The sequence below is a fragment of the Osmerus mordax genome, chromosome 7 (genome assembly GCF_038355195.1).
Source record: "Osmerus mordax isolate fOsmMor3 chromosome 7, fOsmMor3.pri, whole genome shotgun sequence".
Taxonomy (NCBI): domain Eukaryota; kingdom Metazoa; phylum Chordata; class Actinopteri; order Osmeriformes; family Osmeridae; genus Osmerus; species Osmerus mordax.
Window position 1 is genome coordinate 19,055,025 of NC_090056.1, and position 26,921 is coordinate 19,081,945.

General features: G+C 43.6%; 2 protein-coding genes across 3 annotated transcripts in view; one reads left to right on the forward strand and one right to left on the reverse strand.

The window, feature by feature from the left end:
* The first annotated feature begins 3,866 nt into the window (after positions 1 to 3,866).
* LOC136945568 (large neutral amino acids transporter small subunit 1-like) lies at positions 3,867 to 12,958 on the forward strand. Its single transcript, XM_067239467.1, has 11 exons — positions 3,867 to 4,020; positions 4,986 to 5,549; positions 5,879 to 6,004; positions 8,118 to 8,223; positions 8,413 to 8,457; positions 9,116 to 9,239; positions 9,534 to 9,637; positions 9,968 to 10,064; positions 10,551 to 10,700; positions 11,995 to 12,169; positions 12,389 to 12,958. The coding sequence occupies exons 1-11, from the start codon at positions 3,945 to 3,947 to the stop codon at positions 12,463 to 12,465; spliced, it is 1,644 nt and encodes a 547-aa protein (XP_067095568.1). The 5' UTR covers positions 3,867 to 3,944; the 3' UTR covers positions 12,466 to 12,958.
* Positions 12,959 to 18,599: 5,641 nt separating this feature from the next.
* Positions 18,600 to 26,921, reverse strand: part of LOC136945569 (TOX high mobility group box family member 2-like) — a 65,622-nt gene continuing 57,300 nt past the window's right edge. For both annotated transcript variants that reach the window (XM_067239469.1, XM_067239468.1), the window contains 5 exons: positions 26,219 to 26,449; positions 23,083 to 23,163; positions 21,384 to 21,779; positions 21,028 to 21,164; positions 18,600 to 20,218 (listed from right to left, as the gene is read on the reverse strand). In XM_067239469.1, coding sequence (XP_067095570.1) covers positions 20,176 to 20,218; positions 21,028 to 21,164; positions 21,384 to 21,779; positions 23,083 to 23,163; positions 26,219 to 26,449 — 888 coding nt within the window. In that variant the 3' untranslated portion in view covers positions 18,600 to 20,175. The remainder of the gene's footprint in view (positions 20,219 to 21,027; positions 21,165 to 21,383; positions 21,780 to 23,082; positions 23,164 to 26,218; positions 26,450 to 26,921) is intronic.

Below are 26,921 nucleotides of genomic sequence, written 5' to 3' on the forward strand. Positions count from 1 at the left end.
ACTGTCTGGAAACAGGACTCCTTATTCAAACCACCAGGAGGTTTTGGGCTTGTATTGATTGTGAAACCAGCTTTTGTGTACTCTGGTCAGGAATACATTTCAATAAATATTGTTTGATTGCCCCAATCTGCCGTTGCTTTAGGATATATTTTTTGATTAAGGTGTATCAATTGTACGGCAAGAGACCATCTTCTAAAATATCTGAAAGACAGTCTTTAAGAGAAGCAGACATACTGGAGGTCCAATCAATTTACAGTGGGATAATTGGGACATTTATCACATTTGGCACTCAACCACGGCATCTGAATAGTAATGGGTCTTAAATAGCAGAAGTGCCCAAATGGGTGTTATTTTTTTATTATATGGGATGAAAATAGAAAAAGAAAAGAGATAGAAGATAAAGACAATTTTTATTTTTAAAGAAAGAAAGAAAAACAATCGGAGCCCACGACAGCCAGAAAGCCAGACAGAGGCAGTGATGCATCCGTGCCGAAGCAAAGCAGCGCTTGATGGAAATGCAGTATGCCGGTTCCCCGATTGCGTGTCTCTGAAAACAGCTGAAGGCCTGGGAGACACTGGAGAGATTTGTCAGTTGGGAAGAGAACAAGACAACCTAGAGCAGTTGTCTGAGAGAGCAGAAGATGTGTTCTACATTAGTGAGAACAGTGAGTCATCTCTTAACTAGGACAGGTTTGGAGACAGTTGATCAAGGAGGAATTATAAACAGCTGAAGGCCATAAACACAGTTCTGGTATTAGGAGGTGTTTTGATCCTGCTGATCTGATGGGCTTTGCTGCATTTCGGTTGTTTCATTTCGTTCAGTTTCAGGTTGAGCGGCTGACAAATAAAGATGCTCGAACGCTCATGCACACACGTGTTCTTTTAGCTCAGAGGAGAAATTCAGAACAGTATGTATCAGTTATAATAAAAGATAGTTAGACTTGTTAGAAACAGAAAACGTCAGGCGAGTTCATTACAGTATAGGAGTAGGCCCTATGTTAGATATTTAAGCTATATCTGAAAGCTTCATACACTGTAAAAAAGATAGTTTCCTAAGGATCATTGTGATGTCATGATAGAAATGAAGTCATAATTGTAATTCCACAATATAGTAATTACATAACGGTAGTAAGATGAGGTCGTTAGGTTATGACATCATGGGGGGAAAGTAAGTTTGATGCGATGGACAGGGGCGAGGAGGAAGACCTGGAGACCACTGAGTGGCAGAAAAAATGAGATTGAAGGGGGGGAGCAAAGGAATTTCTCAGTGGAATGTTTGGAAGGAAAGGAGAGGAGAGAAAGAACTAAAGAGAAATGTGTCAGTGGCAGAAAGAAAGGATGAGGAGATGTAGAGAGAGAGAGAGAGAGAGAGAGAGAGAGAGAGAGAGAGAGAGAGAGAGAGAGAGAGAGAGAGAGAGAGAGACAGAGAGAGAGAGACAGACAGAGAGAGAGAGAGAGCGAGAGAGCGAGAGAGCGAGAGAGCGAGAGAGCGAGAGAGAGAGAGAGAGAGAGAGAGAGAGAGAGAGAGAGAGAAAGAAAGAAAGAGAGAGAGAGAGAGAGAGAGAGAGAGAGAGAGAGAGAGAGGAGAACAGTTTGGAGAAATGTAGGTAGAGAGGGAACATGAGAAATAGAGTGTGTGTGTGAGAGATAGCAATAAAAAGAAAGAAAAAAGGGAGAAAGACAAAGAAAAAGAGAGAGAGAGAGAGAGAGAGAGAGAGAGAGAGAGAGAGAGAGAGAGAGAGAGAGAGAGAGAGAGAGAGAGAGAGAGAGCAAAAAGATAGGATGAAAAGAAGCTTAGGTAGGAGGAGAGGAGGCAGATTGGAGCTTGATAAGAACAGGGAAGGAAAACAGGAAGATAAACAAGCAGGGTGAGAGTGAAGGACAGAGAAGAAGAGAACAAGGTGGAGGAGAGAAATGGAAACAGGATGAGAAGAAAAGAGGAGTGAGAGAGAATGGGAACAGAAAATAGAAAGATAAAAGAGAGAGGACTGAGAGAGAGATGGAAAAGGAGAGGGCGTGGACAGGGCAGAGAAAGAAGGAAGCAGGATTTAGAAATACAAATTAATAGGAAAACACAGATGGAAAGGGCACAGCAAACAAATCTCAAGAATAAAGACTTGACAGGATTAGAGAGCAAACAGTTCTAGATAAACAAACCAGTGGCTGACTCAAATGAAGGGGGATAAGATGCAAAACTGTGGCATAAATGTAAATAGAGCAAAAAAAATCCTCTTTTAGGTACGGGTTTAGCCCACAAGACATTACTGTATGCAAGACATTACTGTATGCAATAAAGAAAGTATATTAAAATATATCAAGTTCTCAATCTTTCAAAACGAATGGAGGTTATGGAGGTCTGTACCTTTAAAACTTCCCATGATCCTCCTCCGAACTTTACAGTTTTATGTTCTAGTTAGAAGTTCATAAAACTAATGAAAGTACTTAAATTAGATAACATATTACTAAAATAGAAATATTAAACTATTTGCGAATGATTGTTTGATGAACAACTTCACAAAACCGTCAGTGGATTTATTACGTTATGCTTCTTGGTTATATAGCGGCTACCTTCGTTAAACATCCGGGCATTCAGAATACTTGTACACTAGGCTACCAACAGAGAACGAGTTTCTCCATATGCGCCTAGGGGAAAGTCCCCGGACTCTAAGCAGAAATTGCTCTGCGTGGATGCAGTTACCGGCTTGAGCGTGTTTCTATGTAGCTAAGACGCTCTTCGGAGCAGAGCTTGGCACTCTCAAGCCGTCATTGTCAGTGCGATAGGTATGCAAGTAATACAAGCGCATGAACAGAACGGGGCTCATTCTCCGAATGCTCTTTTACAACGTTCAGTTCACAAAAGCAAACCGTTCAGTTTTCCCCCCCTCCGACTAAGCACACTTGCAATTAGTGTGGTAGGAGCGCCATTTAGTGGATGAAAGTTGTATAAACACCCTCTTGACACCGGTTTCTTATTTACTCTGGATTATACGATTTGATAGCCTAAAATGAAATTGTTTTGGCCAATATCAGACAGTAATTCCTTTAAGGAACATTCATGTAATTAGTAATTCAGCAAGGGATTATTAGAATCATGGAGCCCGCTGCAAACCTTGAGGACCCAGATAAAAATCCTTGTGTGTCAAAAAAAACAGAAATGGAATTTAGAAAACAGTTTCTGCTAAATTAATACTTACATTGAATTATACAATTTCTAAATTGTATTTCCCCTGTCCTGCCCTCTTCTATCATGGAAGAGAACAAAGAAATCTGGCCTCCCCCTCATGTCCACTAGGTGGAGTGCCTCGCTTTCTTCCACCGTCCTTTGTTCATGGCACACACACCAAGCACACACACGCACGCACACACACACACCGGCGCCTCACAGCCAGAGTAGAAACAGGACAGCATCACGGGGAGGCTCCCTCCCAAAGCTAGCGTGACCTACTTCCTCCCCCACTGAGCTTTCCCATCATTCAGTGGGAGTGGGCGTAGACCCCCCCCCCCCACCCCTCCTCATCTGATCGTGGTCAGGAGCAAGCCAGCAGCAGCATCACTACATCAGGCTCCGCTCGCAGCACGCTCCCGCTCTGCACCAGCACGCTCGGAGGAGGAAAGAGAGAGAGCAGGGAGAAAACAGAGAGAGGCATCAATAAATACAAAGATAGAGAGAGAGCAGGGAGATAGGGTGTGAGAGAGAGTGAGAGAGAGAGAGATTGCGTGAGTGTGTGAGTGTGTGTATGTGTGTGTAAGAAAGAGAGAGACAGACTGAGGCAGGCGAGGGACGAGGTAGAGGGGAACCACGGAGACGGGGGTGTCTCGAGAGACTGAAAGGGAGATAGAGATAGAGCGTGTCAGGGGAAGAGAAACCTTGGGAGGAGGAAGAGAGCGTATATAAATAAAGGAAGGAAGGAAGAGGCAGAGAGAGAGAAAGAGAGCGGGACAGGATGACGGAGCCTGAGCTGAAATCACGGAGCAGTCGGGAGAGTGTTAACAAGGCTGGGAGCCAGGAGAAGATGGAGGGTAGGTGGAAACACACACACACAGAACACTCACTCACACACACAGAACACTCACACACACACAGAACACTCACACACACACACACAATGAACGCATGGATACACATGCATGCACACGCGCTCGAGCGTACACTCACACATGAACGCGCATGCATGCATGCATGCATAGACACACCACATGGAGCATGGCTGCATCTGCCTACCCCATGCTAGGAAGGATCTGGTGTTGCAGCGTGGTCAGACAGGATGTTCGCCTACTCATCAGTCTGGCTGCTTCTCTGTGAGATGGAGGTGTTATGGAGGTCTGGAACAGTCTGCCTCCTCCATAATTAGACCGTGTCATGGATGTTTGGGTTTTTCAATGGAATTTGCGTAACCCCCTACTGTGCTACAGAGGAAAACAGAAAGCCTGTTTTGACATGAGGCGTTCAGTGGAACACAAATAACTTAAAGGTGTCTGAAGAGGTTGTAGTGAAGAGCTTGTAACCATTAACGGTTGCTCTCAGACACCCTCTGACACAAACACACCTTCAAGCCATCCTCCAATGTGACACGGTATATCTGTAGGTGGTAACCACGGTTACTGGGGTTTGATTCTGGTTGAACAGGATGGAAGAGGATGAGGGGTGTTGTTTACCCTGGCCCCTTAGCATGACACACACACATACACATGCATGGATGTACACACACACACACACACACGTAAGCACTCACTGGCTACACACCATCTGTGTCATGTTACGTGTTCAACCTCAATAGTTTAACCACAGTGAGCCGTCATAAAAACTTGTGGTTTGTCTATAAGTATGTTTGTGGCATTGGTTCATGTTAACTCATAGAGTCTGATAGTTCTATGTAAAAACACTTTGGTAGAAAAGTATCATTTTTAGTAATCACCATTGTCTTAATGCGGAAAAAATTCTACTAATTCCTTTTCCTAACCACCTCCTCCTCTCCCCCCTTCAGTGACGACCGAGGAAGTCCCGGACGAGGATGAAATTGTGCAGGATAAGCCCCCGTCCCCCTCCTCTCCCCTGGCCGGCCCTTCCAGCCCTGCCCCTGCCCCTGCCCCTGCCCCTGCCCCTGCCCCTGCTGAGGGCTCGCCAGCCAAGACGGGCAAGATCGAGCTGAAACGCAGCATCACGCTGTTCAACGGCGTGGGCATGATCATCGGCACCATCATCGGCTCCGGTATCTTCATCACGCCCACGGGCGTGGTCAAGGAGACGGGTTCGGCCGGCCTCTCCCTGGTGGTGTGGTCGGTATGCGGGGTGATCTCCACCATGGGGGCCCTGTGCTACGCCGAGCTGGGCACCACCATCACCAAATCCGGGGGCGACTACACCTACATCCTGGAGGTGTACGGGGAGCTGGCGGCCTTCCTCAAGCTGTGGGTGGAGATGCTCATCATCCGTCCGTCCTCCCAGTACGTGGTCTCGCTGGTGTTCGCCACCTACCTGCTCAAACCGCTCTACCCACACTGCAGTGTGCCCGACAGCGCTGCCAAGATCATCGCCTGTCTGTGTCTCAGTGAGTACATCCAGCACAGCGATGTCATACACTTACGTGTGCTGTGTAAACAAACTGTATGTGTCGGCCAACTGCGTGTAACCATAACACTGGGGTTAGAGTCTGGATAAACAGTAATCCGAAGGTTGCCAGTTCGATTCCCGGTCATGCAAACTGACGTTGTGTCCTTGGGCAAGACACTTCACCCTACTTGCCTCGGGGGGAATGTCCCTGTACTTACTGTAAGTCGCTCTGGATAAGAGCGTCTGCTAAATGACTAAATGTAAATGTAAATGTAAACATTGTATTTGGGGGACAATAATGTTGTTCCCTGGGTTTCCCTCCCCCAGCCACCCTGACGTTTGTCAACTGCATCAGTGTGAGAGCGGCCACCAAGGTCCAAGACCTCTTCACCGCCTCCAAGCTGCTGGCCCTCATCATCATCATCATCTTCGGTTTCATCCAGATTGGTACAGGTAAGGCTTAGCTATACCCTCGTAGCTCTGTGAGGGAGTTTTTCTGGGAGTTTTTCCTTGTCTTCCTTGAGGGTTTAGGTTGGTTGAGAGGCAGTTCTATGGGCGTATGAGAAGCCCTTTGTGACATTGATTGTAAAAAGGGCTATACAAATACATTTTGAATCGATTTGATTGGACTCAGAGTTGTGGGTTTGATTTCAGTATGGGATTCAAGTTGTTGAGAGCTGGAGGACTCTCTGAATAGTGTTTCTGTCTTTGTTATGGTTTTCTTCCATCACTATGGCCTCTGGGCTGTAATTGGTCTCCCCCAATGGTTCCTAAATCATGAAACAATCACACCCACGTCATCGTTAAGATCATGCAAGCAGTGAAGCCCTTTGTGACATTGCCTGTAAAAAGGGTTATACAAATACATTTAATTTGATATAGATATTTTTTCAGTTTCTCTGTCAGCGTGGTTCTGCTGGCTCGACGGCTCTAGTTTTACTACCACTCTGCTGCACAGCTTCAAGTGGGACCACTGCTGTATTTCTTATTGATATATGCTTCCCTGTGGAAGATATTGATTTGTTGTAGTCTAAGTGGTGAGTTGAATATTAAATGTCAGGGTAAATTACCAGAAGATGAATGTGTCACTGACATTCTTTGTTTTCGTTGATGGATTTTCTATAGGTTTTTTCTAGGCCTAGGCCTATATATTTTCTTGATTTAATTTGATTTGCTCTCTAAATATTTTTACACACTGCTTATGAATAATATTATATATATATTAAATATATATATTTCATCAGGATCTCTGCCTAAATTTGTATTGATTTAGATACTTGATCTGTGTTCACTACCTAACTCCATTCATTGTTACTAACCACAGCGTTGTGGAGGAAACCAACCAAACATACAGGCAGGACGAACTAAACGTGCCAGTCTGTCTCTCTCTCTCGCTTTCCTTGCTACATCTGCTCACGCTGCAAGGCCACGCCGGACACCATTGTGTTGCGCTCATTGGGTTGCCATGGAAACTACAGTGGGCGGCAAGATGGAAGCTTGGAACATGCACGAGTGTGGTGAAGTGTGCGACTCATGCTTCAGATGTCAGAGGCTGACAGTTAGATTCCCGGTGCGGCTGAACGTCGGCTAGGTTTAACATTTTGCATTCATATTTTAGAAAGTTATTAAAATAAGTTATTAAGAGCGTCTGCTAAATGACTAAATGTAAATATGTGACAAGTTCGAAAATATTTTGTTAAAGCTGTTTAAACTGTTATTTTCCTCAACTTTCTTTCCCCCCCAAAATATCAACCTCTCATAACGTTTTTTTCAAAAAATATTTTTTTACCTGATGACACCTATTAAAATATGTGACCCTTGTGCCCAGGTCCACATGTTGTCCAGATCGGTGATTGTCTATTGTTTATACATTGCAAGGACAGAAAACACAGACCCACCGCACCCCAAGAGCAAAATGTTGCACTTGGCCGACTCTTGCCAGCACAGCCACCTCCGATATCTCAAGCATGACCACTACTACTAAGCCAACAGAAAGCCATCAGGCACGGGTGGCTTTCAACCGGCTACATTTGCAAACACAAATCCTGCACAAACCTGTAGCCTCTCTGCTGCTACACTTTGCATTTCTGACATCCTCTCAAACTCCTTTACAACCGATTCCTGTTCTCAATGCTTGCATTTCCCAAGTTTATTTCCCCAAAAGGTACAAATGTCCTATTTTGTTTTTTTGTTTTGCTGCTACTGATTTGACAGACGTTATGCTGCACGATAACGGGGGTTCACAACTAACTTGCAGGTGTTGTGTGTGTGTGTGTGTGTGTGTGTGTGGGGAACGGGATCAAAAGCTAGTGCAAAAAGACCACAGGCTTAAGCCCCGGAAGCCCAGGCCTAACAACGCCACTGGTTTAGAGTAACAGAATAGGCTACTGTATTTATTTAACCAACTCTTTATCCAAAGCGATGTACAGAGGAGTTTACAAACTCTTCAGCTGCAGTCAAATGTTCAACCTCACGCCCTCACAGTGATTACAATCAAATGTCCAAACTGTGTTTCGTCTTCCCTTCAGTTCAATCTCTCAATGTCCATCTCTCTGTGTCTGAACAGGTGACGTGCCGTATCTGATGCCGGACCGGGCGTTTGAAGACAGCAAATGGGGAGTCGACAACATAGTGTTGGCTCTGTACAGTGGACTGTTTGCTTTTGGAGGCTGGTAGGGACTGTGAAACACTGTCACCATACACTAAAACAAAAACAATTACATGCAAGATTGAGTAAATCAATCCATTGATCAGTGAATGAATCGATCAATCAAAATCCCCTGATTCTGTATGTTATTTTGGGCCCTGTCTGATCAGTGTCATAATCAGTTCTGTGTGTTGCTGTGACTCCCCTCCCCAAGGAACTACCTCAACTACGTGACTGAAGAGATGATCAACCCAGAGAGGTGACTTAAATGTGATGGAGCTTGTGTTGTGGATTATGCAGAGTAATAGCTACCCTGTAAATATACACATCCACGAATACGGTGGTTATGCTGTGCATATGATTGTGTTCTCCCCAACTTTACGAAGCTTGCTTGCGATGGGTTGATTGCATGGACTTGTTTTCGAGGTGATCGTGAAGTCATGTGACGCCTGAGGCATCAAATTCTTCTTTTTTAATATAGTTCTGTCAATCTAATCTTTTCATTTTTCGGTTCAATATCCTGCTTATTTATGAGATCTCACATTTAGCATGGTGATAAAATTGCATGAAACAAGTCAACACATTTCTTGAACCCACTTTCTCCTCAACTGTAGAATACTTTAATGAGCTCTCTTATGAACGTGACCAAAACAAATTTCCTTATGCATTATGTACTGAATGTAAGCGTAACTAAGTTGAATTGGTTAAACTTCGCTCCTCAGTATAAATACCCCCAACCTGCGCTATTGAAGAGCTAGCTTCTCTGCGGCGTAGCATGTTACGTAAAGCGATGTTTACAAAGATGGTGGTCGCTTTTGCAAGTCAGAGGTCACAAGGCCACGCCCTGGTTTGGTCAAAATCGTGTGAGTGCGTGTGCCATTTGGACGATCGTTGGTGACCTTTGCCCTCTCCTCCAGGAACCTGCCCCTGTCTATTATCATCTCCATGCCCATTGTGACGGTGGTGTACGTCCTGACCAACCTGGCCTACTTCACCACCATCCCGCCCGAAGTGATGGTGGAATCACAGGCGGTCGCTGTGGTAAGAACTTCTTTGTTGAAAGGAAGCAGAGGATTGTCGTTTGTTAATTGTCGAAACTGACCTTTTTTTGGTCAGTTTCAATGTAATTACAAATATGAAATGTATATGTTTGTAATGTGGCATTTTAGATATGACACTATTGTTGCAAAGTTCCTCAGCATTAACCTCTGTAATGTTGTTAGAATTGTCCTTTATCATCTGCTCAGTGACTACAGGCTTGGTTCTGAGTATTGAGCGTGATTTCAGTGATAATGCTGAGAGGTTTGAAAGAGGGATGTTGCTGTGGTGTTCCAGAGCTTTGGAGAATACCATCTTGGGGTCATGTCCTGGCTCATCCCAGTCTTTGTGGGTCTGTCCTGTTTCGGAGCCGTTAACGGGAGTCTGTTCACGTCGGCACGGTCAGTAGGTGTGTGTGTGTGTGTGTGTGAGTGTGTGTGTGACAGAGATAAAGGAGAGAGAGTAAGAGATGGTGGAGAGAGTGAGAGAGAATGAGAGAGAGTAAGAGAAAAGAAAGTGTGTGAGAGACAACAAAGAGTGAGAGTAAATAAGAGGGAGAAGAGAGAAAGATGGAGATGTGGGCAATGTTAATCATATGCAGCTTAAATATTCATCTCTTTTGCATTTTAATTAAAACCTATAGATAGTATCAACAAAAAAAACACTCCATCTGTAGTACATGGCACATGGTTGGTCTTGATTGGCTGGTTGCCTTTCTCCTCGCTTCATAGGCTCTTCTATGCTGGCGCTCGAGAGGGCCAGCTTCCTGCTGCGCTGGGATTGGTCCACACTGACCTCTTCACTCCAGTGCCCTCCCTCATTTTCACTGTGAGTCTACTTTTATTGATTGGAAAATTGTGAATTACAGATTCAGAAAGTGTGATTGTGAAATACTGATTCAGAATTTAAGAGAAACTTCCATGGACGATTAAGGGTGGAAGATTCACTATGAACAGACAGTAGATTGTATTCAAAGGTAGTCATTACTACTATCTGTTTTAGTGTTTTAGCAAAACGTTGTCAGAAAAATTGTGAAGAACTGATACCAGAAAAATCTACTGAAGTACAGTAATGAAGTATTTGTACTTTGGTACTTCCCATCTGTGATAGTATGGTAGCTCATGAGAAAGTACATTTCTGTAATAACAAGATGTCTGTCCTGGATTGGCTCACTCTTGTGAAATCGTAAGGACATGAAAACAAACACACCACCCGCAGCTACTGTATTCTATTGAGGTTGAAGGATGGTACCACTGAGCCAAGAACCCGTACAATATAACCCCCCCTCTGTCTCTCTGTCTCCGCTCCTGCCAGTGTTTCCTGTCCATGCTGTATGCCATCTCCCAGGACATCTTCTCAGTCATCAACCTGTTCAGCTTCTTCACCTGGCTGTGTGTGGGCATGGCCATCGCTGGGATGCTCTGGTTGCGTTGGAAGAAACCAGAACTCCACCGGCCCATCAAGGTACAGCCAGCTCACAACCACACACTGACATATTGTTTTTAAGATATATATTTTGGGGCATTTTTCATGCTTTCTTGGACAGTTTTTAAAGTGAAGTATAACTGGAAAGGCACGGAGAGGAAGACATGCAGCTAAGGGCCAATGCCAGTATCAAACCCAGGCCGCTGCGGTAAGGCCTCAGCCTGCTTCGGTAAGGCCTCAGCCTGCTGCGGTAAGGCCTCAGCCTGCTCCGGTAAGGCCTCAGCCTGCTGTGGTAAGGCCTCAGGCTGTATGGTATGTGCACTTATCCTGTGAGCTACCGGGTGCACTACCCTCAGTTTTGAAATATATGGTTTCCCATGTTAAAAACGGAAATTACTACATAGGAATACTTTTTTTATGTTATGTATTCTAGCTATATTCTCAGAGTCTGTCCGATTGCTGTGGAGGACATAAATACACTTTTCAGGTGTACGTTATTATACAAATATTAAATTATGACCTGACCTTTTCAAATTGGTATGGCTGAAAATATCGTATGCTGTCTTGTCTGAAATAGCTCCTGATATTTAGTTTTACGTGCCATAGCACCCAAAAGAACTGTTAGTGCTAATTCCCTGTTTTATGTCTTGTGGGAACACACTTCCATGAGAAACATGCTTTAGAACCGAACTGAGCAGATTGATTCCATTGTTAGTGACACCCCATTGAAACTGCTAACCACAGGAACCAGGGAACAATTTCTCCCCCGTGTTGCAGGAAAGTGTGTTTGTTGCCAAAGTATGTAGTTCCCTTTGGTGCATTTTAAACTGAGAACATTGCTTTGATTAGCCCTGTTTCTTTCATCTTCCCATCCAGTATCAGACCACTGATTGTTTAACAACAACCAGATAAATATATCTCTCGTGTCTATGTTTACTACGAAGAGTTGGGAGCAAACTGAGTGTTCAGTAATCCTCAGAATGTGGACATTTGCCTTTAAGACAACGAATACGAATCACACCCCACTGCGCTGAGAGTCTTCAAACCCATAACTCTCCCTGGGTTAGACTTCTGACAATGACACTGAAGACATCATACAAATCCACACCATTCCTTTGCGCTAACCGCTGAAATACTGTTGGAACTGAACATGTCTGGCCCTAAATGTTGTGCTCTACTGACTACACAGTACTCATTATTGTATGTTGCTTTGGGTAAAATGGATTTCATTTGCACCACACAATTGGTTAAATGTCACATTCAATGTCTACATGTGTCTTCACATCAACCGACATTAGATGGTTGAACACATCCTCCAATCTCCTCCCTGCAGATCTGCCTGCTGATTCCCATTGTGTTCGTGCTGGGCTGTGTGTTCATGATCGTGGTGTCTTTCTGGGCGGCACCCTTCGAGTGCCTCATAGGGACGGCCATCATCCTCACCGGCATCCCGGCTTACCTGCTGGGCTACAAGTGGAAGAAGCCTCACGTCATCCAGAAGGTTCTAGGTGAGCTGGTTCTAGAACGCTCCCCTCCCCTCCCTTTACAACTGTAACTTCAGTAGAGCCTAATACATGTGTATGTATGCTGCACGGCTGTTATTTAGGCTACAAGTTGTTGGTACTGCTCACTACAGTGCAATTTCCCAGTCAGACTGAGTGAAATCGAACAATAACAACAGACGACATGGTTTGATTCATACTTCCTGTCTCCTTTCCTCTCCTCAGAGATCTTCACGATGTTCTGCCAGAAGGTCTTAATGTCGGTCCCGGAGGAACGAGAGGTGCATGAATCTGCAGAGTAGTCCTGCATGGGGTTCCCGACCCCCAAGAGGGACGGAGGAAGCGTTTCGGAGCGTTACTTTTGTTGCTCGACTTCCGTGGCTGCTGGTAAAGTTGGGTTGAAGAGAATGTATTCTGTACTTTGGCGTATTGTTATTTTTCTCGTTTTTATTTTATTTTTACATTTTCGTAGGAATTCTTTGTACCTTGCCCTCAGTCCTCAAACTATTTCTGCTACTTGTGATTACTGTATTAACTACCTGAGAAGCATGTTTGGAAAGAGTTATGTGAGGACAGTGTGCTAAACATTACTAACAATAGACACGATAACAATGAACCATTATGTAATCATAGTTGTACTAAATAACTTTATGTAGTGATTAATTCAGATTGTGTGGATTCAACACAGTGCAGGGTTAAAGAAACAAGATATTTGCTGTATTTACGATAAAACCTAACCCTGAACAAAAACAAGAAACATTCAGGGAAATACATCAACACATTAATTAATCTTCCAAAAAAAAATCTAACATTTTACAATCGAGTTATTCTTTTCTGTCAGTTTATACACTTTTACAATTACAATGAGGCTGGCCAAAGCTTGTTTGTGGCACAAAGAAAAAATCCTCAAGTCAATCACGAAAGGATTTGTACCCAGCACTACCGAAAGCACATAGTACAGAGTGACGTTGTCTTGTCTTGTGCTCAGATGTGTTGCCTTAAGATTGTTATTGTGATGCAGCTCCGTCTTGTGTTGCCTAACCCTCAGTATACCTCATCCTGCAAGCCTCATAACATTGTAGTCAATCTTCTTTTGGGATGTTTATATATCGTAACATGACTATGACACACCTGAAGATACCAGCAGTGTTCTACGCATCACACCGTACTGGTCAACGTTTACGGTCGATAATCATGTTTTTTTTTCTTTTTCACTTTAACAAGACCACATTCTTATGTCTGTGTTTTGTAAAAAAAAAAATCACTCCCTCGCACATGACGATGTGTGCCTATACCAGAATGGCCGTTTTGCTACTGATACTTTGGTCATTTCAGACATTCAGACCAGAATGAATGTTACAAGTTCTGTAGCTTTAGTGATATCAGAGATGGTTGTTTGGATGTTTGACGGGAATCTTGTTGTCATATTGAAAGTACATCGTACAGCTCTCCCTAGCCCAGTTTGAACCTATTGGAGTTGGAAAAAGCACATACTAGCACAAACAAGGAAGCCAGCAGGATCTAATAATGTTATGGGTGAGGGAGGAGATAAAAGAGCTGTTGTTGAGACACTGCTTTAGGGAGAGTTCCATACAAAACCCCACAACTTAATTAAGAGTTTTTTTTTGTTTAGATGACGTCCATGTTTTTTTGCGATTATGCAAGTTGTGTGCAATGCTACAACATCCTAGTCTGACAAACATCAGTGGACTGAAAAAGAAACTGTCAATGGCACTATAACAGCAAACAGGAAGCACATGTGAAGAGTAACAGGAATGTGAAATTATTGAGTACAGTTAACAGTCAGACTGAATACTGTATATTTAATAAGGATGTGGGGATGGATTACCAATTTTTGTTTGAGTATAAATATGCTACATACTAAAACGTGACTTTCCAAATGGCCAACACAAAAAAAAACCTTCTTGAGTCCTCTTTGTAGTCACTGTTCTACATGTGAGGCACAACATACTGTGCTGTTGTTCAGGTGTGTACAAAGTATCAAGTATCATGTGTAATAAGTAAAATCTTTGATTGTATTATTTGCATATTGGAACTTTAAGAAAAAAAAATGTTGTTAGTTTAACTTTATTGTTAGTGACCGTTGTGGGTACATGTAGGCTGCAATTAAAACTATTTTTGTTCAAACTTGTGTGTGGCGATTATTACTGATGGCCAATCTTCTATGATTGAGCCTGAGTCATAGAGTCACTGGCAGACAAATGATAAACTGATAAGGGTGAGCCTGAGTCATAGAGTCACTGGCAGACAAATGATAAACTGATAAGGGTGTATTACTTGGAGGAATAACTTTTTTGAACACAACAAAAACAAGATAACTAATATGGGCTACTACTGCAAAAAAGGAAGTACATTTCAAATGAGTTTCAGAACACAATCTCACGATACCTCCCTCTGTATCACATCAACATCACATCCGGTACTGTATTACGTCGTGAGTTTTGTCTCAATGAACTGTCCTCCTTCCTTGCGACGCAAAAGACCGGATCCTCCTTTTGTCCGCTGATCCTGAGCCCAAGATGGCTCTGTCTTATGCCCGTGCGGATCCGCCTGCGGAGGAAATGAACTCGCTGGATATGAGACATTAGATCCAGATCCAGGGAAGACAATATTGCAGATGGAAGATTGGACAAGCTCACAAGCCACCACGGTTTTTTCATGTTGTGAACTCGTCTTGAAAATCACTATAGTAATGTTATAGAGTATACATTGTTTCATTTAGACGCATAGGCTAATTTTAATATATCCTATTGTGTGTGTGTTTACATTAAACCTGGGACTGTCCTCACATAAACACTTATGACACACACACAAACACCTATGACACACATACATTCACACACACCTTTTTGGGTAAACTTTTTTTCCAAAATATTTTCTCAACCTTTCTAAACCTTTTTCACACACAACACGACACAAAAAGGTTTATCGTTTTTTAGAAACTTTTTTTCTTGTTACCTTCTTGCCTTGCTCCATGGTAGTTTCGTAGACTAGCTTACTTTTAAAATTTGTATTGTTCATCGAATCATTTGATGCTACGATATACACAGATATGGCAAAAGTACACACATCCTTCATCAAGTAGTACAGATACTCATGTTTAAAAATACTCTGGTAAAAGTTGAAGTACTGACTACACTTTTTCACTCAAGTTAAAGTAAAGTATGGGTTCTGACATATACTTAAGTAAAAGGTAGTCATTACTACTACCTGTTTTAGTTTTTTATTAAAAACGACATAATAGTAATTACAACAGTGTAACAACAGTGTACCAATAGTGTAACAACTGTGTAACAACTATGTAATAGGCTACAACTCAACGCCTCGCCGCGTCTTATCTGAATGCCCGCACACTGAGTGCGGGCATTCAACTAAACATTTAGCTAATTACATATGAAGAGTAGAGAGTCATATCACATCAATCACACAATGACAAGAAATAATACTGATCATGCCACCCAATTCTAACTAAAGTAACAAGCTTTAAAATGTAAGAAGTAGAAAGTACAGATATTAGTAAAAAAAAAAAAAAAAGTTCAAGTCAAAAGTTATAATAAATGATAATATATATATAAATAAATATGAAGTAAATTCTGATTCCAGGAAAATCTACTTAAGTACAGTAACAAAGTATTTGTACTTGCTTGTCACTTACAATTTCTGGATATACAGAACAGAAATGATAGGGGAGGTGCATTTCAGGGCAGGGCTGTGTGATTGGGTTTCATATGTGTCGATCCGAACATGTCCTATGTGGATGTGAGTTTTCAGTAGTATGAATGTGCGTGAACGTTTCATATGTGAATGTGTTTCATATGTGTTTGTGTAAGGACAGTCTGAATTATTTCCAAAACGGCCCCTCATAAGATACCTCAGTTTGCATCAACTTGTTAGACTCAAGCTGAAGTACCATTGAGTGGCAACAGATGGCGCCATGGTACAATACATCGACAACCATGTAGTTGGGTCGTTTATTAGTAGTCATCCCCATTGCCTACTCTGTTTTATTAAACATGCCCCAGAGAAACATCCACTAAATACACTAGACGTTTTATTCTTAAACACTTGGTTTGACAATCACCTTGCTGTTTATGTTAATTAATGCGTGTCTGTGTGTTTTGAAATCGGTTGTTCCTCTGTAGCCTAACTCAATATAAAGGCATTGTGATCTCAAATTCATAGGTGCACTAAAGCTACGTGATATAACTCTACTCTTCATATCTAATTACCTAAATGTTTAGTCCTCAGTGTGCAGGTATTCACATAAGGAGCAGCGAGGCATCGAGTTGTAGCCTATTACACTGTTATGCTGTCATCACACTGTTATTATGTTGTTATTACACAGTTTTTACACTGTTGTTATTACTATTATGTTGTTTTTACTAAAACACTAAAACAGGTAGTAGTAATGACTACGTACTTTTTATTTCAGTATATGTCAGAGCCCATACTTTTTTACTTTAACTTGAGTGAAAAGGTGTAGTCAGTACTTCAACTTTTACCAGTCTTTTTAAACATGAGTATGTACTTCTACTTGAGTGAAGTATGTGTGTACTTTAGCCATCTCGGGCGATTTTCAATAAAAATCAGGATTGGTGAAGGAGCAGGGCTACGGCTCTGAGCGTTTGAGGGCGTTAAAAAAGTTTCTACATTCTTGACGCTTGGGCGTGTCAACCAATCGACTGACCCCAGACAAAACACATGACGTCCATATTCTTGCTGGCTGCTGGCAATGCTATACAACACGAACCTTAGCCAAGGCACATAAGCTAACGAACGTAAATAGCAAGCTAGCCAGCTGCAGGTAGCATCGAAACTTTGTCAACACCCACAGAGTGTTGAATTGAGACGATTGATTGAATTGGTCCCAGCACAGCGTAGAGTGTATATGCAGTGTGAATATCCTAATTGGTGTTTTACAAAAATCTACCTTTAGGGGGCACTCTATCATCACATTTTTAAATAGACAATAGTATCTCTCACTTGCTCTCTGCATGTTTGTGTGTATGTGTGTGTGTTGTAAAGGGAGAGGCTGAGAGACAGAGAGAGACAGAGAGGGACAGAGAGAGTGAGCGGGAGATAGTGAGAGTGTGGGACAGATAGAGAGAGAGAGAGAGATGGGGATAAAGGGAGGGGGAAGGCATGATAGATTCCATTTCTTTTCTACCTTTAATCCAACTGTGAAATTCATAAGTGAGAGCCAGTGCTTTTTCATTTTCAGGTAGGACTAGCAAGGCTGCGTATTGCATCAACTCTGACAGTCTTTTCATCTTCCTTGGCTCACCCTAAACACATAGGCCTTGAGGGGAGAAATCCACGCAGGTCCAAACAATCCTATTGTACCACCTCCTGTAAATAGGGACACAACTCAACAGATGTATTCCTATAAGAAGCCCATCAGAGGCAATTATCTATACCTTCAAAAACCACCATTCAGTCAAACGAGACAGAAGGAACAGTCATTGTACTATGTGTAGTATTGTGTAGTATCATTCAGTAAAGAATGCAAGATCTGAGAAGGTAAATCAGCTTAAACAGGATTTTTTCCCACAGAGCAGACACAATTAAAGGGTTCTTGTTTGCAAGGGTCAGACTACACAGTGTCTTGCAGTGCATCTTGCAACGAGGAGAACAATTCTGTATGATTTGCTCTGGCCAAGGAGCAGGGACCCAATCAGCATCAGCCTATTAACATCACCAATAAGGCGGCAGCTGTCAGCTCACCTGTCCGTTTCTTCTTCCTGTTTCCCAGTGACAGACAGCTATCGCTGCCCCTCCCCCTCCTCATTGTCATTGACTGCTGGCCTATCCTGTGTAGTGGGGGGTGGAGTTTCACTGACATCAATACATAATCTTTCTTTGATTCATATACAGTGTATATGTGTGGATAAGAGCGTCTGCTAAATGACTACATGTAAATGTATGTCACATTGTCTCGTTATCTCACATCTGAATGTTCAGCCCTTATGTTGATGTTTGACTGCCCTTTTGGAAAAGCTTAATGAGTCTGCAGATGTAGGGATTGTTAATGTATTTTGCTCATCCTTAATATAATTAATTGAATACAGTATTCAAAGGTTTCGTGTCTGTAAAACCATCTCAAGGAGTTTTGTTTCTAGTTCAATCTAAAGGCTGATCTTTGTTTTTTAACGATGCAAAACCTGTATCACCAGTTGTTTAGTTGAGGACAAGGCTTATGTCCAGCCATGGTACTTTCCTAAGCTTTACAGAGAACACAGGCTGATATCAGTTGCAGCCCCATAGCAGGTGGCACCAGTTAATTTAGACCTTGTTACACAACACATAATAACCCTACCAAGTGCTGCAAACAGTAGCCTGAGTGGGAAGTAGCTGACATGTGGCCCCTAATTGGTAATTCACCAGTCAAAATGAGTGGAGACAAACTCTCTTTGTCCACTTAAAACATTTTATTACAGACAAAAGAAAAACAAAAGAAGCATTGTGACATAAAATGAACCAAATGCAGGCACAAAGCCAATGCGCGAACAGTAAGTGATGTAAAAATATTAATTATTTGAATAACTGTGGTTATAATAATAATAATAATAATAATGCACCCTGATGAAAACAAGCCAAAATCTTACTTCATATCATTCATAAATAGATGCGAAACCAGTAAGCCAAATTAAATAGGATGACCATATTGCAAAACATATGTTATTCAACAAAACAGAATGGAGTCTCTCATCACTGGCTTTACAAATAAAAGAAGTACATTTGGCAGGTTTATACACAAACAAAATATCTACCCCGCGACCATTCCATGGAAACTCAAATCCTGCTACAGTGAAAACCAAAATGTCTTAAGAATTAAATGCCTTATTTTTTTTCTTCACAAAAAATGATAAAGATGAGTTCAACACAATCCTAAAACACCTAATAAAACTAGTCAAAAACTTTAAAACCCACTGTTATGTTTTTTTTTTTTTTTCTTTAGTAACATTTCACATTTAGCAACTTTTTTTATTCACCTGTACAAGTGATGTAGAAGAGTTGGATGGGGAGGGGCATGGTTCAGGAGACCAGGAAAGGGAACTAAAGGAGAGGTTATAACCTTTGACCTCTACAGATCAGTCACATCCTGAGGCCAAGTGGAGACAGAGAGCGACGCTCTCTCTCTGAGAACCCCCAATAACCGCCGAGGGAACTCGAAGCATTTGCAGTCTTTGTATTTCTCTCTCTGGAGAGAAGAAGACCAGTGAACACAGTTTCAACACAAGTGTTTTAGTGTGTGTACTCTGAATCCACCTGCACAAAAACTCACATAACCAAACAAAAGAATGTAAAAAAAAAAAGCAAGGGACCGCAGCTAAATACACACATAAGGGGGGGGATCCATTTTGGTGATATTTACAATCACTCGGTGAGAAAAAAATGAGGGAGCCCTTTACTAGGGCAGCATAAATGTACACATGATTTTTTTTTCTCCACTATCACTAGTTATGTGTTCTGTTTAGATTTTACTTTGTAGTAGTCAGTCCTTGCTAATACGGTTGTGACCATACACCCCTGGTGAAACGGTCAGATTCTAGGATTACAGTATGTGGCCTTCCTAACACAGAGTTTGTTTACAGCAACTCCCACAAGCGGGCAGTCCATGGCAAAACTGCGAAGGAGGAAAAAGGGGAGGGAGGAGAGGGCGACAAAATAACCATAACTGAAAACCAGAATTATATATATATTTTTTGGTCTCCATGTGTACAGTATGTTGACGTAAGCTTAAAGCTTACTCCCCAGAAACCCACCCCCCCTCCTCCCTCCCGAAAATGTAACGTTCATGAGAAACAAGCAAGCAGGAGAAGAGCCCCCCGGCTTCTGTTCAGTCTAAGTGCTTGGCAAACAGGTGTGTTGCAGTCTTTGGGATTTTAGAAATCCTTCAGATAAAAACAAGATGGAGGTGAAGATACATCGATGACGTTATCGTAGGTTGGAAAGCTCCCTGGAGTCTGACATTTCGAGGTTCTTCAGCTTCAAGTGAGGTAGAGAGGCTTGTCACGAGCTCCCATGCCACTGCTGTGGGAGAACACACACACACACAAGGTGGAATCAGGATAAATGTATTATTAAGTGCAGGCCTGAAGGCTGAGAGCTACGTGTTCTATAGAATAGATCAATGTTTCAGAGATATAGGTTTATTGACAGTCCTCGACTTGAACCGAAACTCATGGGCATCCTTCCCTCAACATCACTTGTATACTACAGGTGCTACCGTTGCTTGAGAAGCGTATTTATAGTTTATTATTTAGTATATCTATTTTACATAGTTTTGCGGCACTAAACATAAACTCCACAGATGGGGGCCTGCACCTGTTTGCGTTAAAGTGAAACTATTTCTGCAATCTGCAATCAATCTTTCTCTCCCCCCACACTCCTCCCCCTTCCCCTCCCCCCCCCCCCCACCCCCTGTAAAGAAGCATTGCGAGCAGTTACAGCAGGTTTAGGAGCTTGTAGCATGCACTGACGCCTTTATTCAATAAAACAATGTGCGCTCACTGAAAAGACAAAGTTAATTGGATGTCACACTTCCTCTGTGCGTGGGAGACTTGTTGTTTTACCGGAGCCTACTGATTTCAATTTCCAGTTGCACACTATTTTGGCAACAGAATCACAGTTTAAGCCTCTCGTTGCCTGTGTTTAACTAGGCATACGTAAGACAAATATACTGTTGACATAGCTAAAAAGCCATAGGCAACTTCCGACTAATTACCTTGTTTTAGTTACCCCTAAGCAAAATCACGGATGCGTTCAGCTAGACTTTAGCTCAGACAGTTAACACAGGCTTGAGGCCTGGGCTTGATGCTGGTTGATGCGGCATTGCCTACCTGCAGTGGTTGGGCCCGCAGTCCCTGTTGCAGTACTCGCCCTCCCAGTCTGGATTCTGACCGTGGACCGGGTTAGGGGCCCCTGGAGACTGGGGGCCCACACTGTTCTGGTAGTCAGCCTGAATGTGAGAGAATCCCTGAGAAGGAGAGAGGGAGGGAGGGAGGGAGGGAGGGAGGGAGGGAGGGAGAGAGAGAGAGAGAGAGAGAGAGAGAGAGAGAGAGAGAGAGAGAGAGAGGAGTGTTAGAGAGAGAGAATATGGCTGTAAGAGAATGCTCCTATGCTCTGATAAAGTAGCCTCACTGAGTGAAGGCACACAGTGAGAACAGCGGTTATGCAAATGAGCTCAAACACGAACCTGCTGGCTCAGAGGAGGGGAGTGAAGAGACGCCTGGAGCCCCATTTGGTGCGAGATGATTGGCTGCGACTGCACCTGCTGCATGCGGATTGGCTGGTTGAGCAGGGAGCTCTGGTGCAGGGAGAGCTGGGGGTGGAGGGGCGGGCTGATCTGGAAGGGTGAAGGGGGAGAGGCACTCATGCTGGGCGGCAGCATCTGAGACTGGCTGAGGGTCCTGGCCAGGGCGTGGCGGGGAGGCCCAGCGAAGCTCTGGAGGTCCGACAGGGGGAATGACCCGGGGGGGCCCAGGTAGGGGGAGGAGGGCTGGGGGGGTACGCTGTACAGGGGCTGCTTGGGGGGCATCAGGTGGGAGGACTGGGTGGTCTGGGCACTTTTTGGTTCAGGATCGTTGTAGGTCTGTGGTGGATTGAGATGAACAGAAACACAGGGGAAATTGTTAGTCTGAGTCGGTTTGTAAGGAAGTCCCTGACGAGGCCTTGGTTATGGATGCTGGATTTCCTCTTTCCCTACATCTCCTCTTTAGTTGGTCAACACAGAAACCATGTATAAATATAGCTATGACATCACACACTTCTATAACCTCACACTCTGTTTGGTCCCGATAACAAACTCACAAACTCAGGCCATCGACTCTAACCCCATCCTGTATCTGATCCAACTTCAGTTCTCCTTCCATACCCACCATGGGCAGGAATGATTCAGAGCAGGTGTGTGTCCCCCCCCCCCCCCCCCCAGCCCCTCCTCCCCCCCAGTTTGGGTCTATGATGAGCTGTCAGGCTGCTCATCTCCAGCCATCAGTGTTGATTAGAGGGTAATAGAGCCCATTTGTATGAATTGTGCGACGGCCAAGGTAATGATCAATATACACCTTGACAGAGGTGGGGGGCTGGGGGGGGGGGCTGTGCATGGCCCATCCTGGGGTGGGTGGGCATGCGGGAGGGGAGGGGGGGCGTGGGGGTGGAGGGAGGTTGGGGGGGGAAATGAGACTGTTTGCCTGCAGAACAAATGGAATGACAAAAGGAATCTCTCGGACGCTGTGCGGTGGTTCCGCTAATGCGAGGAGGCACTGAACAATCCTGCCCCTTCCTCTGCCTCCCCTCGCAGGCCGCCGTGCGGAGAGAGAGGAGGCACCATCACTCACGCTGAGGAGATGAGGGCGTCATACATCTAAATTAGTTGCTAGGTGCCGTGTGGCGAAAAAGTTACAAAAAGGCAATTACTGTCTGGGGCAGAATTGGGAGGCGTGTTGGCATACACGCAATGAGATACAAGTGATAATAGCCTCCTAAACAAGGATAAATCAATCGTTTTAGATGTGTCTGAGTAAATACCATGGTGAGGTCATAAACATGGGACAACACATCAATTAAAAGAGGCTGTCCCGATTCCTAACAGTCTGAATAATCTCAGATACAACAGGAACCTACAGGATATCCTCTCCTTAGTTCCACCAGCTCTGGTTCATGTCTATTTACACATGGGCATACAGGCCAATATAATACACCCCTCCCCCATTCCATGCAGCCATCCAAACCCCCAATCTCTAACCCCGCCTATGGAAATAAGGCATTGTTCCTAATATGGCTGGTTCCTGTTGCATCACCCCTCCTCAGAAAGAAGCCCCTCCCACTCCATTAGCAGGGATTTTCCATCCAATCCATCATCACTCTTAGCAGGGGTGGTGTGTCATAAGCGTTACCTTGGAAACCAGGCTGGCTCTGTAAGCGGCGAGAGCTTTCAGGTACTCCTTCTTAGCCGCCTCAGTTTTCCTCTTGTACCCCTGCGAGGAAATCAAAAGGGAAGTGAGACAAGGTTTGCACACTCGCACACACACGTGAGCCCACGCTCACACACACTCTCACACACACTTACGCACACACATGCTCACACACATGCTCACACACACTCTCACACACATGCTCACACACAGAGTCTTTTGGAGTCACCGACACAGAACACTTCTATTTCCTCATCATAACACCTAATAATTCCACATCTCAATGTTTCCTCTCTTTCAGTGGGAACACATCGTTTCTATTCCAATCCACCTCAAGACATGAAGTGGAACTCAACTCTCTTTACTTCAGCATGATGTGGAGTTCCACTCTAACAATCCCAGCTCCACTCAGTCCCACCTCAGGCTCAGAGAGTTTGATACATCTAGCCTTAACTAAGCCTAACCCTAACTAACCCTAACCAACCCTAACCCTAACTAACCCTAACCAACCCTAACCCTAACCAACCCTAACCCTAACTAACCCTAACCCTAACTAACCATAACCCTAACTAACCCTAACCCTAACCCTAACTAACCATAACCCTAACTAACCCTAACTAACCATAACCCTAACTAAGCCTAACTCTAACTAACCCTAACCCTAACTAACCATAACCCTAACTAACCCCAACCCATCGTAAAGAGCCCAATCCCCCACACAGACCAGCTGACTGACAGGTAACACTACAATACTGACTTTCCAAACACTAGGACATTCATCAAACCAGATGAAGTCCCAACTGAATCATCCCGTGAAAAAAAAAATCAGCAAGGCCGAAATTCAGAGAAAACAGAAACATCACCATTAAAAAAAATCCCCTTTAAAGTGTCAACTTAATTTGCAATTTCTACAAAGAATGTTTGGCTGAGACAAAGATAGCCAAGAAACCATAACAATAGCTCTTCTTCCTGAATGGACAGGATGCCCTTGAGGCGAATCCAAGGACGGGGTGGAGTGTGGGATGGGAGGAGGAGGAGGGTTGTAGAGAGAGAAAGAAATAGCTAATTCAGTATTCTGGGCAGGATCAAAATGCCAGGCTACAGATATAAATAAAAAAGACAGGAAATGAGAACTTCACACATCCCAGGCTGTCAGGAGAGCTAAGAAGATACATGGGAGAGGATCGGCAGCTATGAAAGACGAGGCTCGCTGGCGCTCCAATTACCACCCAGCACACACAGCCCCTCTCCTCACATCGCTTCTAATTGGTGGAGGGGAATGCCTAGACCCTCTTTCCCTCTGACTCGCCGAGAGCAGGGCCTACTGTTTTATTTCTTCTTAATTTCCAGAGCCCGTGTCAATTAACAACTGTACTTGTGTCTCACAATCTTGAAAGCGGCGGTTTGCGTTTTTATTTGTATTTTTCTTTCAGTTGACGAAGTACAGTAGATAGTCAATGTTGTGGTTATTTTGACTGGAAGTCAGGTGTGGGTAGTGACAACCTAGAGGCCTGCTTCTGGAGCCGTTATCTGTCAGTCGTACAGTGAGACAGGAAACACAGGAGAAGGGGAGGCATTCCCAACAACAACTCACAAGATGGCTCCTACAGCCTGTGTTGTGACAGTTACTGAGGGAACAGGTAGACTATTGCTAATGAGCGTGTGTGTGTGTTGTGTGTTAGAGTGCGTCTGGGTACGTGTGTTTGTGTGTGCGTGTGTTGTGTGTTAGAGTGCGTCTGGGTACGTGTGTTTGTGTGTGCGTGTGTGTTTGTGTGCAAAAACACATGTGTTGTTCTACACCAGCAAGGTTTGTCTGTCAAATGTCCAGCTTCATTAGATTCAGCCAATCGACTGTTCTACGGTGACAACACACGGAATCTGCTATCGTTCTCCTTCCTCGGCTCGTATTAAATTTAGAAAGAAAATCATTTTAATGAGAGTCGAGGGACTGAGGATAAACGGATGGATTATCTTTAGAAAGAGCAGAACTAGCTCATTAAGGTGAGCGCTATCTTACATTTACATTTTACATTTAGTCATTTAGCAGACGCTCTTATCCAGAGCGACTTACAGTAAGTACAGGGACATTCCCCCGAGGCAAGTAGGGTGAAGTGCCTTGCCCAAGGACACAACGTCAGTTGGCATGACCGGGAATCGAACTGGCAACCTTCGGATTACTAGCCCGATTCCCTAACCGCTCAGCCAACTGACTCCCTAATCTTCAAGCACTGTTCTTGTAATTACACTCCAGATAATGCCTGAGACTGACAGGCGGGACTCTAGCCCCACCTGCTGGTAGCAGAGAGAGCTCTATGACATCAGGCCGTAGGAATGCATTCTGACTGTCCTCTCGATTGCCATCATTCTATGACCAACCCCATTCTAAGTGATCTAATAGGTCCCAATATGACTTTATGGAAGTGGTTGATGAATATTTAATTACACGGTGTGTTGTGTTTGTTCACTTATCCTGTATCTGTGAGTGTGTGTGTGGGTAAACAGTAACATGTACACTACCGTTCAAAAGTTTGGGGTCACCCAGACAATTTCGTGTTTTCCATGAAAACTCACACTTTTATTTATCAAATAACTTTCAAAATTAATAGAAAATATAGTCAAGACATTTAGAAGGTTAATTATTATTATTAGAAATAATTATTTGTATTTGAAATATACAATTTGTTCTTCAAACTTTGCTTTCATCAAATAATTCTCCATTTGCAGCAATTACAACATTGCAGACCTTGGCATTCTAATTCTAATCCTTCTAATCATCCATTAGTCTTCTAAGGCAATTAGCAAACACAATGTACTATTCGAACACATACGGTAATAGTTGCTGGAAATGGGCCTCTATACACCTATGTAGATATTTCATTAAAAACCAGACGTTTCCACCTAGAATAGTCATTTACCAAATTAACAATGTATAGTGTATTTCTGATTAATTTAACGTTATCTTCATTGAAAAAAACAGTGCTTTTCTTTGAAAAATAAGGACATTTTTAAGTGACCCCAAACTTTTGAACGTTAGTGTAGGTGCATTTGAAGCATATATGTGTGTGTGTAAAGGTTAACATGTGTGTGTGTGTGTGTGTGTGTGTGTGTGTGTGTGTACCTGCTTCTGCTCCTCCCCAAGGCTGTCCCACATGGACGCCACGATCTTGGACACGTCCCCGAAGGTGGCGTTGGGGTTCTGGCCCTTTATGGCCGCCTGTGTGTCTCTGAAGAACAGGGCGTAGGCCGACACGGGCTTCTGAGGCTCGTTAGGATCCTTCTTCTTCTTCTTCTTCTGTGGTTTGGGCTTGGGCTTCATCATCTCTGAGGAGGGCCTCTTCTCTCCTGTGATCTGAGGAGGGAGGGAGGGAGGGAGGGAAAGAGGGAGGGAAAGAGGGAGGAGGGTGGGTAGAGGGAGGGAAAGAGGGAGGAGGGTGGGTAGAGGGAGGGAAGAAAGAAAGTAGGATGAGAATGGAAAACAGTAGATACCATAATTTACATTGTCATTTAGCAGACGCTCTTATCCAGAGCGACTTACAGTAAGTACAGGTACATTCCCCAGAGGCAAGTAGGGTGAAGTGCCTTGCCCAAGGACACAACGTCATTTTGCACAGCCGGGAATCGAACCGGTAACCTTCTGATTACTAGCCCGAATCCCTAACCGCTAACCGCCACCTGACTGAATAAGTTACTATTCACAGCTTTCGTTTTTGTTGTTTGACTGCGTATGAGTCATCACGACTGGAACCATATCCAACTTAGGAAACTTGAAAGGTCAATCTAGATTTTGATGCTGTGTTGACAAATGACAAGACAAACATAAG